General features: G+C 43.7%; 1 protein-coding gene across 1 annotated transcript in view; it reads left to right on the forward strand.

Annotated features, from left to right (window-relative positions):
• Positions 1 to 1,246: 1,246 nt before the first annotated feature.
• Positions 1,247 to 12,691, forward strand: part of GPD1L (glycerol-3-phosphate dehydrogenase 1 like) — a 70,079-nt gene continuing 58,634 nt past the window's right edge. Inside the window, exon 1 of the mRNA XM_037846530.1 lies at positions 1,247 to 1,385. Within this exon, the coding sequence (XP_037702458.1) occupies positions 1,339 to 1,385 (47 nt within the window). The 5' untranslated portion in view covers positions 1,247 to 1,338. The remainder of the gene's footprint in view (positions 1,386 to 12,691) is intronic.

Consider the following 12,691-nt stretch of genomic DNA (forward strand, 5'->3'; position numbering starts at 1 on the left):
GAAATACAAACACAAAAATAAATTTAAAACAAGTTTGAAGAGCCATCTTTTGCATTATCCCTGTCTAGGTATTCATCAATTAGTACAAATATTTGAGAGCAAACCATCAGTTAGGGAATGGAGAGAATGTTTTGCCTCACTCCCTCCCTTTAAGCATTTCCCTTAAGTAAACATCAAAAGTAATAGAGATAAATCTTTCACATATGTAGAAGTGAAAACAAAAATAACAGTTACTCTTCTGAGACCAAATTAACAGGCGCAGTATTTTTCTAGTATTTTTCAGAAGTCTCCACTGATATTTTAATTCACTGGTTCTCAGTCTTGCCGCCTTTGCAATTACCTCTTGAGCTTCAAAAAGTTCTAATGCCTGCATTTCACCTCCGAAGTTTCTGATGTAATTGGTCTGGGGTAAAGCTTAGGCATGGAGATTTTAAAAATCTCCAGTAAACTGACATGCAGCAAAGTTTGAGAACCACTGGTTTAAATGACTTCATCCTCCTCTGAAAATGTGTAACCCTGCAAAGTGAATAAATAATGTTCTATTTGCCAGGAACCACGAAGAGTAGGCTCTGAACCACAAATTCTCCTGGTCCCCAGAACAATTAAGTCACTGGGCAAAGAAAACGAGGAGGCAAGTCCTGACACCGCCACCCCAACCCCGGGGCCCAGATCTCTTATCTTGACAGCTTGAATGGGTGTCAACCCTGAAGTGCAGGTACTGCCCAGCCAAGTCCGGAAGCCCTCACAGGATCCAGATTCACTAAGAAGTTCAACGGTACCAGGCTGTGTCTTGTTTCTACAAGTGAGGCAGAGGCTAAAAAGGCAGGTGTGGGCACTTCTAGTTCTAGCCCAGATCTGGTCCACTAGAGTACAGAGTTAATCCGGGGGCCTCTCTCGACTCCAATCAGTACTGCAGCTCTTTCTGCGTGGGGAACAGGGCGGAGTGCATCCTCAAGGTCGGGAAGCGCAACTTGTGCGATGACCCGGGTGGGGACACCGAGCTGTGGAAACCGTGGTCCGCCGGCGCCGAGCATAAGGTGGGGTGGGGGGATGGGGACTACAAGTCCCGGCATGCCTCGGGCAGGGGTGGGACAGCGCCGGAGCCGGGCCGAGGGTTCTGTCAGGGCCCCGCGTGCGCAGTGTTTCTCGGGAGTCATGGGGCGGGTCCTCGCGGGCTGTCAGCTGTGGCCGGCAGCGCCCGGGCGAGAGTGGCCGCGGCCATTGGTGGAGAGGCGGGCAAGGGCGGGGCTGCGAGAGCCGCTGAGGGCACGGCAGAGCAGGCGGAGGCAGGCGGCTGGCCGGGGAGGCAAGGCGCGGCTGCTGCATTTGGCTCTGGTCATGGCAGCGGCGCCCCTGAAAGTGTGCATCGTGGGCTCCGGCAACTGGTGAGTGAAGGCGCGCGGGCGGCGCGGGCTCCGCCTCCAGGAAGCCGCTCTCAGGGGCTGGCGAGGGCCGTGCGCCACCGCCGCGGCGTGGGCATCAGGCACTGCGCGCAGGGAGGTGGGGCGGGCCGCCTCTCGGCCCGGCTGGGCATTGCTGGTCCAGGGAGGCCGTGCCGAGGCACTCGCCCCACCATGGGCTCGCGTGCCCGTGGAGGACAGCGCGGAGAGAGGGCACGCTGCACCCGTGGGCACCTGTCTGCGCCCTGGTCGCCGCGTGGCGGGCGCAGAGGCCACCTGCGCACCCTCGGGCATTTTGCGCAACAGCCTTCGGGCGTTCTCCGCTCTCCACGGCAAATCGCCTTGATCGAGGAATTGAAGGAGGCTCGAAAATTCCTTGTGTTTTTTCGGTGGTGAGGAAACTGAAGCAAAGAGGGCTAAAGGGCATTTGGATCCCGGGCGCGGGCAGTGCAGGTGCTGCTCTTCTAGGTGCCCGTCCCACCCCCGCTTCTGATAAGTCCAATGTTTTAGGAATGTTGTATCGGGAAGGAAATCTAAGTTGCAACAAGCCCCGCTTCCAGAGTACTCCGGGGACTTTGGGAATTCCCCTCTGGAGAGATGTTCGAGAAGCTTTGCTTTTCCGCTGGACTTTGTTTGATTTTAACATTTATAAAGCACGTTGTGCCAAGCGCTCTTCTAAAGCCTTTAGGAATGTCAGCTCTTTGGTTCTCTTTATCAGACTTACACATTGGGATTCTGTGGTGTGTAGGGTTGGATGTAGGAGCAAAGTGGGAAAAGGAGGCATAGTATAGCATTTGGTTTTTAAAATCTTTTTCCCATTGCAGTGTGCTATTTCTCCCATATCCTAGGGACTGATATAGAATAGTTAAGAGGGATGGTGTCTTTTCAGTGCTTCTGTTTACCTGTGTTTTTTCAATGACCTGACCCTCATCATAGTTGAGACTTCTAGGAGTGCTGCCGCAGGCGGTACTTGTTATTAGTTTTACTCGTTTAAGACTGTCCAGAAACTGCCTCTTGGAGGAAACTTTACCTGGCTCTCCACTTTTCCATCCCATCAAGGCCAGTGTCTTCTCCCTGTGCCCTTGTTGCTGACCTCTCCCACTGCCAGATAATTATGCATTTGATTATCTGTCTTCTCCCCTCCCTACTCACTCTTGACCAGCATCTACCCTAGTGCCTAGTACATGCTATATAAATACTAAGTGAATGGCTGAAAACTAATTTTTAAAAATGTAATTATATTAGACTAGGTAATTCACTTTTATAGTTCAAAAACCAAAAGGTAAAAATATCTATATAAAGTGAAAAAAGTCTCCCTCCCACACTTCAGGTACTTCTTGGAGGAACTCCAGTGTTAGATTCTTCTGTTCTTTCTGGAGGAGTTTCCTGCGGATGAAAGTGAATGCTTACACATTCCTTTCCTCCTGTGCTCTGCATATACTAGGGTGCTATGCACTTTTCTGTAAGCTGCTTTTCTTGACCAACAATAGAATGTTCTGTACAACATTTAATGGAATTGCAGGGCTTCAGTTAGACTTTCAGGTTGGCTTTGATTCCAAGGTCATTTGCATGAGCTGTCAGCTGGCCTCTTGGCCAGTAGGAAAAAGCATCTATTAAGCACCTGTTCTTTTAACAATGGTTTTCTCGTCTGTAAAATCTGGCAGATGACAGCCCCTATTCCTAACTTGCAAGGTGTAGTAGAAGTAGCACAACTTTGCCATGCTGGACTTGGGCTTGGATCAAGAGTAGTGAAGTGAACCTCCTGCCCTTCTACTGGAATTTGGCCAGCTGCCCACGCCTTCACTCTAATGTACTTGACTGTTTTCTTGGCCCCCTTCAGTCCAAGGAAGTGGAGTAGAACTTGGCCAGTGACACTGCAACAGAACAATTGAGAAATGCATGGATGTTTTGTGCTGGCTGCCTGGCTCCATTAATTATGGGATCAGATGGGAACAGTTGGCTTTTCTGCCACTGCCCGGTGTACTGAGTCACTCCAATACTAGAGAGAGGATCACAACCTCCCCAAAGATATTTAGAAATTTAGGAACTGAAAGCAACATGGAGAAGGCCCCAAAGAGGCCCATAGGGTGTTTGATTCTGGTTAGTAGATATTTGAGTGTTAGCCCAATGTAGTTTTTGTGCTTGATGTTTGAGGGGTGCCTGAGTGTTGGGGTGGGGGTAGGGGTGTATGTGGCAGACACAACTGGACACAAACCCTGCCCTTAAGAAACATAAATTGAGGTCTGAGATGGATAAGGGCTTGGAAGATAAATTTTAAAGAAAATGAAATGGGAAATCTCACAAGATTAGACATAACATTCTTAATATGTGGTTAAAGACCACTTGCATCAGACCTACTGCTCAAGCTTGACTTGCTGAATTCCTTGAGGGTGGGACAGATTTTTCCTAAGGAACCCTTAGCCTTTTGCTAATTTCAAAGCAGGTTACCAAGAGGTGGACCTACCCTTCCAGATCTGGCCCTCACCTCAGGAATGTAAACATTGCTTAGGCAATGTTTACATTTGGGACTTTGAAGTCACTCAGTTTGCTTTATATAAATAAAGGTGATGTCACATTTAATAAACTCATAGCTAAAAGGTGGCCGTAACCCTCACACCAACTATCTTCCCCACCTAAACCATCATTAATTGCAAATTGCAATACATTACCAGAATACTGAATCTAGCTGACTTGTCAGGGACCTTCAACCAGAAAGGACTTGAGAGGGAAAATAAATGGGCTGTATAATGTGCCCTTGGCCTATAATTTGGCACACCTACTTTGCTCTCTGTCCACAGGGGTAGCATGGAGACTGATCGGAGAGCAGGCCAGAAAAGGGGCCCTTGGGCATCCACCTGGGCCCTGCTCTGCTGCCCGCTGCTGCGGATGCAGAGAGGTGCTTCCTAACCTGCCTGATTGTTTACAGCCCCCTTGACTTGGTTCAACAAAGGCTTCTTAGGTTTCTCCAAGGATGAAACAAAGTTTCTTCACCAGAACCTTGGGAAGATCACCAGACTGTATAAGATACAGTTCTAGAACTACAACTTCAATCCCTCAGTGACAGGGAGCCTATGTCCAGAAGCAAACCGCAAACCCATTCTAGAGGCAGGTTATAGGAGGGGCTCAAGGATCCAATTCCCTGGGTTTCTGTGCTGTCTCCTGTACTTGGCAGCTCTGAGTGAGGCCTTGGGTGCTTCTCTCTAAGTATCATTGCTTATAAAATTAATACATGCTGGATAGGATTATGGTTAGGAGTAAATGAGGTGATCCAGAGAGAGTTCCTGGTGACTGGCACTCAGAAATGTCAGCTGCTATTTTCGTTATTATTAGTTTTAACATCCTTGGCCAGTGCCATCAAGTCACAGAATGGATCCAGTTGGAGTTTGGGTAAGAAGTAGAGGCAGAAAGCAGGAGAGAAATAGAGGATGAAGGATGGGGCTGACAAGCAGTTTGAATTACTGGGAAATGCCTATCTCTTGTCCTTGTTTTCACCATCACCCTGCAGCAGAGACTGAAGGTCAGGGAGAACTTTGGCCTACTTTGCACTGATGACCTAAGCTGGGCTCATGACTGCCCTTTTTTAGTTTCTTGCAACTGTCTGAATGCTGCGCTCTGGCTCTTTGTCCACCTTTATCCTCTTTTCTCTGTTGTTATTGGTTTCTGGCATGACTCTCACTACACTCCCATGTGGAAATCTCTGAAACAATTTGAGTCATGGTAAATTAGCTCCTGTATTCAGAGATAATCCCTTCTCCATCAACAGTTCCCTCATGGGCCATCCTGAGAAAGTTGGTAAAATTTAAAAAACAAGAAACTGATACTTAATCAACTATTTCCACCACCTGCCCCACCTGTTTAGTATAAACATAACTAGAAAGATTCCAGGGATGTGTCAGGAGATCTCTGTTATCACATCTTAACCTTTCACCTCTTAGCCCTTTACCTCTTTTATTCTTCTCTTCCTCTCCCTCCTCTCCCTTAAGAGGGATAATAATAATAATAGCTATTACTTATTGATCATTTCCTGTGTTGGGTACATGTGTTATTTCATTTAAACATTATAACAAGCCTATGTGGTACTATTATCCCTATTTTAAGCAATATAGGCTTGGAGAAAACTTTCTCAAAGTCAGTGGTTAATCAGGTAGTGTTGAAATCCAGAGCTTTCTAACTCCAAAGCCCATGACTCTATAAATTATTATCATTTTCAGGGAGAAGCATGCTCTTGAGAAATTTCATTGTCATAAAATATCAAGTATTTGCTCTCCCCCAACCAAGTCCAATCTAATACTGTTCTTCTTCTTAGAGATAAAATTGAAAGACTTTAAAAACCATCATGCTCAGTTTCCCTCCAAAGCAGGTGTCCCTTTTCCTATAGACAAGACAGATGATACTAACTTACTATTTTTAAGGCAGCTGAACTTCTTAAAATTAATCTAGCAGTTTAATTATTAAACAAATCTTATCTTTGAGCTGAAAATCTGCCGCCTTTAACTTTCACCGATTAATCTCAGAGCAATGCCTGAGTGAGTCCACTCTTCTAAGACACATCCCTTTGGAAAGAAAATTCATGTATCTACTAAGTCTTCTCTGTGTCAGGCAAACTAATATCCCTGAGTTTTTAAGGCCTCCTTTCAATGGTTGCTGGTGGGAGGTGATTTCTGGGATCCTGGTTGCTGTTTGAAAGTGGTTTCAGGGTCCTCACCATCCAGGTCACCCCCTCTGCTTCCCCAACCTTCGCCCTCCACTTGGTGGATGTCCGGAACTAAGCTCAGGTACCAGAAGGGCTCCCTTAAGGTTATACTAGTGGCACTTCATCATCATTCTACTTCAGGGCTCAGCTCCTTCTACAACTGGGAGTTGGGGACTAAAAATTGGTTACCTAGGCTGCATAAAGTCTACCCCAAAACTTAGTGGCTTCAAACAGCAATCATTTATTAACTCACAGTTCTGTGGGTCAGGGATTTGGGCTGGACTCAGCTGGGCAGATCTCCTTCTGGTCCAGCCTGGGCTCACTTGTGACTACAGTCAGCTGGAGGGTTGGCTGGGAATACTGATCCTCGGTGGCCTCCCTCACTTGTCTGGCAGTGGGCAGGCTTTGGCCTGGGTACAGGAGTGACTGGGCCACATGTCTTTCATCCTTCAGGAGGCTAGCTCGGGCTTTTCCCTATGGTAGCTGGCTTCTAGCAACAGCAAGAGAGGACGTTTTTTCAAGCCTTTGTAAATGAGACCAGATGCTTTTCCAGTCTGTGAATTGAGATTTATAGTCTCCATAACCAGTGGCTTTCAACCTTTTTTTTTTTACTGCAACTAACATAAATTTACATCATGATCCAGGACACAACATACAACCAGAAACAGATGTTTCACAGGAACAAATGCTGCTGTGGATGATGGACTCTGATATTTTCTTTTCTCCTCTGTTACATTTATTTCAGTGCTTCATAACCCTTCAGTTTGAGGTTCTCATTCTTATGAACACAACCAGAGTGCATCCCCAGGGTACTCATGCCATTTGGATGGTCTCTACCTGGTTTTTCTAGTGCTGAAGAAGGGAACTGGTTTGTCAAAGCACTAGAATTTGTCTGTGTTTCTCCAGCCTTGACGAAGAAACTCTGACCTAATGGCCCTAACACCAGTCATCTGGACAGAAATCTCCCCAGGATGAAATGAATAATTCGTGTAGTTACACCAGTGTGATGGAAATACCCTTGGGTATCTGAACTCCTTTTGTCGAAGATTAGATTGAACCTTCTCATTTATAAATTGGTTCTCGTGAGTGGAATGCCCCTTACCCCCAGTGGTAGGAAGTGCCTTGCTAGTCTGGCCTCCTTGGTTCTTACCCTTGTGGGTTGTCTGAGATTCTGCATGTGTAAATACTTCGAAAACAGTAAAGTGCTATATAAACATTAATAATTATAGATACATCTGTATTATCATTTATAATTACCATGCCTTCACATTTGCCTGGGACAGTCCCAGGTTACACTTGTCCAGTCTAATTATCGATAGTGCGCCCTTTTACTCTCAGAAGAATCTTGTTTTAAACACATTTTATGATCACCCTGATCATAGTGAATTCTTGTGAGTTTGTATCACAATCTTTGGATCCCCAGAACCAAGACCGGCAATGATTACAAGTAGGTTTCATCTCAAAGTGCTGACTCCAGTTGATGGTGGCTGCATGTGGTTCTGTGTTAAGGATTCTGAGGGAATGAAGTACCTTTGGCAGGAAAGGGTCCTGTGATCTGTGATGGAAAGGGGGGAGTGGGATTGTGGTAGGGACTTGTGGCATCTATGCTGGATTACTCATTGCTGCTTAGACTGAGCTGACCACCAAGGCAGAGCCCATCCATAAGGCCCTGCCTGATGCAGCCGTGCTCAGCGTTGGCCCACAGCCACACAAAGGTCAGATTCAGTAATAGGACTAAAATTTGTTGAGCCCTTACCATAGGTTAGGCATTCTAAGCACTTCGTATAATATCACAGTTATTCCTTGTAATATGGTAGTCATAATTTTTATGTCATAGATAAGGAGTCTGAATCATACAAAGCTACTAAGTGGTGGAGGGTCTGAACTTAGTTCACAGCCTGCCCACCCACGCATCCATTCACTCATACTTCCTTCCTTCCTTCCATCCATCCATCCACTTTTTTTAACTTTCATTTTTTGAACAGGTAAACATTCATATGATTTAAAAATTATATGTATGAAAATTCTTCTTACCACCTTTACCTTTGTATATCCTGTTCCACCACCATGCACAAGCAGCTGCTATTATTGGTTTCTTGTGTAATGTTCCAAAATTTCTTAATGCATAGATAATTCAAGCATATAGTCTTGTTTGTTCTTTTGTTGTTGTTGTTTCTTTACATAAAAAAGTAGTACACTAGACCAGCGCTGTCCAATAGAACTTTCTGCAGTGATGCAAATGTTCTATATCCGTGACTGTCTCATACAGTTGCCACTAGCCATATGTGGCTGTTGGACACTTGAAATGTGGTGATTGTGACTAAATGCTTCATTTTATTTAATTTTAATTAATTATAATTTTAATCTAAATATCATATGTGGCTAGCGGCTGCCACATTGGACAGTGAAGTGCTGCATGCTACTTTTCGCCTTGCTTTCTTCATTGAACAATGTGTCCTCAAGATCTTTCCATATCTTTGCATGGAGAACTTCATTCTTTTTCATAGTTATATAGTTTTCCAGGGTATGGGTACCTTTGTTTAATCAGGTCCCTCTTGATGGACATTTGGGTGTTTGTTCTTTTGCTGTTATCAACTGTTCTACCGTGAATAACTTGATACTCATCCATCTGGAAATCTGTATAAGCCAGAACTCTAATGAGACATGAGAAGTGACTTAGTCATGATTTCTTATTTCACTTTTCACTTTGTAATAAACAAATATTAGGAAGGTGGAGTGGCGTCCCAGCTTTAGAGTGGAAAGAAATATGAGCAGAAAAGACGTTTATGTGCTCTAAATTACTTAGCATGTCTAGGAAAGAGCTCAGATTTGAAAGCTGAGATTTTAGATCACTGAGACTGGTAGATGTTTGAAATAGTTTTTCTCGTAGGGCAATTCTCACAGGACGGGGGTGTATATTCTTTCAGTTATTGTGTCAACAGTGAGCCTGCAGGATGTGTTTATCCAAAATGCATGTGCTAGGATGTAGAACAGGCTGGTCTGAAGCACTGGGAAAGCAAGTCGATTGTCTGCCATCGCTGCCTAGAGTGATGGTCCATAGAGGTGACCTGTGAAACCGCAGCATAGGCCTTCTCTGGGACCCTGTGGGTTGGTCTCCTGGGCATCTTCTGCTACCCATGCCTTTGATTCTGGTATGAATTCATCATGGCCCATCCTTACTCTCATTCCGATGGCCCGTCTTCCTGTGGTGGTGGGACTGACGTTTGGCGTGGCTGACCAGCTCGTGGATAGAACCTTGAAGGACAGGCTGATAGAGGTGTGGCTCACCCAAATTGATCTGCTGCTCTGGGAAGACTTGGAAATAACTTGGCTAGAATGAGGTTTAGGGATAATCTGCGGATTCAAGTTATTTCTACTAGTTTCTATTTTCCAGTTCTAACAGGCCCTAGGACCTGCTGAAACTTGTTTGTTTTAGAGTTGGGTCTCAAAATTTTTTTTTTTTAATCTTCATTTTATTGAGATATATTCACATACCACACAGTCATACAAAACAAATCGTACTTTCGATTGTTTACAGTACCATTACATAGTTGTACATTCATCACCTAAATCAATCCCTGACACCTTCATTAGCACACACACAAAGATAACAAGAATAATAATTAGAGTGAAAAAGAGCAATTGAAGTAAAAAAGAACACTGGGTACCTTTGTCTGTTTGTTTCCTTCCCCTATTTTTCTACTCATCCATCCATAAACTAGACAAAGTGGAGTGTGGTCCTTATGGCTTTCCCAATCCCATTGTCACCCCTCATAAGCTACATTTTTATACAATTGTCTTTTGAGATTCATGGGTTCTGGGTTGTAGTTTGATAGTTTCAGGTATCCACCACCAGCTACCCCAATTCTTTAGAACCTAAAAAGGGTTGTCTAAAGTGTGCGTAAGAGTGCCCACCAGAGTGACCTCTCGGCTCCTTTTGGAATCTCTCTGCCACTGAAGCTTATTTCATTTCCTTTCACATCCCCCTTTTGGTCAAGAAGATGTTCTCCGTCCCATGATGCCAGGTCTACCTTCCTACCCGGGAGTCATATTCCACGTTGCCAGGGAGATTCACTCCCCTGGGTGTCTGATCCCACGTAGGGGGGAGGGCAGTGATTTCACCTTTCAAGTTGGCTTAGCTAGAGAGAGAGGGCCACATCTGAGCAACAAAGAGGCATTCGGGAGGAGGCTCTTAGGCACAACCATAGGGAGGCCTAGCCTCTGCTTTACAGCAACTGTCTTCCCAAGGGTAAAACCTATGGTAGAGGGCTCAACCCATCAAACCACCAGTCCCCTATGTCTGTGGTCATGTTAGCAACCATGGAGGTGGGGTAGGCGAATACCCCTGCATTCTCCACAGGCTCCTCAAGGGGGCACTACATCTTTTTTTTTCCTTGTTTTTCTTTTTTTTTTTTTAACTTTCCCTTCTTTTTTAAATCAACTGTATGAAAAAAAAAGTTGAAAAGAAAACAAACATACAATAAAAGAAGATTTCAAAGAGACCATAACAAGGGAGTAAGAAAAAGACAACTAACCTAAGATAACTGCTTAACTTCCAACATGTTCCTACTTTACCCCAAGAAAGTTACATAATATAGCAACATTTCTGTGAACTTGTTCCTACTATATCCATCAGAAATCAACAGACGATAGTCACTCCTGGTCATCCCCAGAACGTTAAATAGCTTATCTGTTCTTCTTGGATTATTGTTCCCCCTTCCTTAATTGCTCTCTATTGCTAGTTCCCCTACATTCTACATTATAAACCATTTGTTTTACATTTTTCAAAGTTCACATTAGTGGTAGCATATAATATTTCTCTTTTTGTGCCTGGCTTATTTCGCTCAGCATTATGTCTTCAAGGTTCATCCATGTTGTCATATGTTTCACGAGATCTTTCCTTCTTACTGCCGCGTAGTATTCCATCGTGTGTATATACCACATTTTATTTATCCACTCATCTGTTGAAGGACATTTGGGTTGTTTCCATCTCTTGGCAATTGTGAATAATGCTGCTATGAACATTGGCGTGCAGATATCTGTTCATGTCACTGCTTTCCGATCTTCCGGGTATATACCGAGAAGTGCAATCGCTGGATCGAATGGTAACTCTATATCTAGTTTTCTAAGGAACTGCCAGACTGACTTCCAGAGTGGCTGAACCATTATACAGTCCCACCAACAATGAATAAGAGTTCCAATTTCTCCACATCCCCTCCAGCATTTGTAGTTTCCTGTTTGTTTAATGGCAGCCATTCTAACCGGTGTTAGATGGTATCTCATTGTGGTCTTAATTTGCATCTCTCTAATAGCTAGTGAAGCTGAACATTTTTTTCATGTGTTTCTTGGCCATTTGTATTTTCTCTTCAGAGAACTGTCTTTTCATATCTTTTGCCCATTTTATAATTGGGCTGTCTGTACTATTGTCATTGAATTGTAGGATTTCTTTATATATGCAAGATATCAGTCTTTTGTCAGATACATGGTTTCCAAAAATTTTTTCCCATTGAGTTGGCTGCCTCTTTACCTTTTTGAGAAATTCCTTTTAGGTTTTTCTAAGCTTGAGGAGTTCCCATTTATCTATTTTTTCTTTTGTTGCTTGTGCTTTGGGTGTAAAGTCTAGGAAGTGGCTGCCTAATACAAGGTCTTGAAGATGTTTTCCTACATTATCTTCTAGGAGTTTGATGGTACTTTCTTTTATATTGAGATCTTTGGTCCATTTTGAGTTAATTTTTGTGTAGGGGGTGAGGTAGGGGTCCTCTTTCATTCTTTTGGATATGGATATCCAACTCTCCCAGCCCCATTTGTTGAAAAGACCATTATGACTCAGTTCAGTGACTTTGGGGGCCTTATCAAAGATCAGTCGGCCATAGATCTGAGGGTCTATCTCCGAATTCTCAATTTGATTCCATTGATCTATATGTCTATCTTTGTGCCAGTACCATGCTGTTTTGGCAACTGTGGCTTTATAATAAGCTTCAAAGTCAGGGAGTGTAAGTCCTCCCACTTCGTTTTTCTTTTTTAGAGTGTCTTTAGCAATTCGAGGCATCTTCCCTTTCCAAATAAATTTGATAACTAGCTTTTCCAGGTCTGCAAAGTAGGTTGTTGGAATTTTGATTGGGATTGCATTGAATCTGTAGATGAGTTTGGGTAGAATTGACATCTGAATGACATTTAGTCTTCCTATCCATGAACATGGAATATTTTTCCATCTTTTAAGGTCCCCTTCTATTTCTTTTAGTAGAGTTATGTAGTTTTCTTTGTATAGGTCTTTTACATCTTTGGTTAAGTTGATTCCTAGGTACTTGATTTTTTTAGTTGCTATTGAAAATGGTATCTTTTTCTTGAGTGTCTCTTCAGTTTGTTCATTTCTAGCATATAGAAACATTACTGACTTATGTGCATTAATCTTGTATCCCGCTACTTTGCTAAATTTGTTTATTAGCTCTAGTAGCTGTATCGTCGATTTCTCAGGGTTTTCTAGATGTAAGATCATATCATCTGCAAACAATGACAGTTTTACTTCTTCTTTTCCAATTTGGATGCCTTTTATTTCTTTGTCTTGCCGGATTGCCCTGGCTAGCACTTCCAGCACAAT

This window comes from Choloepus didactylus, chromosome 1, assembly GCF_015220235.1.
Source record: "Choloepus didactylus isolate mChoDid1 chromosome 1, mChoDid1.pri, whole genome shotgun sequence".
NCBI lineage: Eukaryota > Metazoa > Chordata > Mammalia > Pilosa > Megalonychidae > Choloepus > Choloepus didactylus.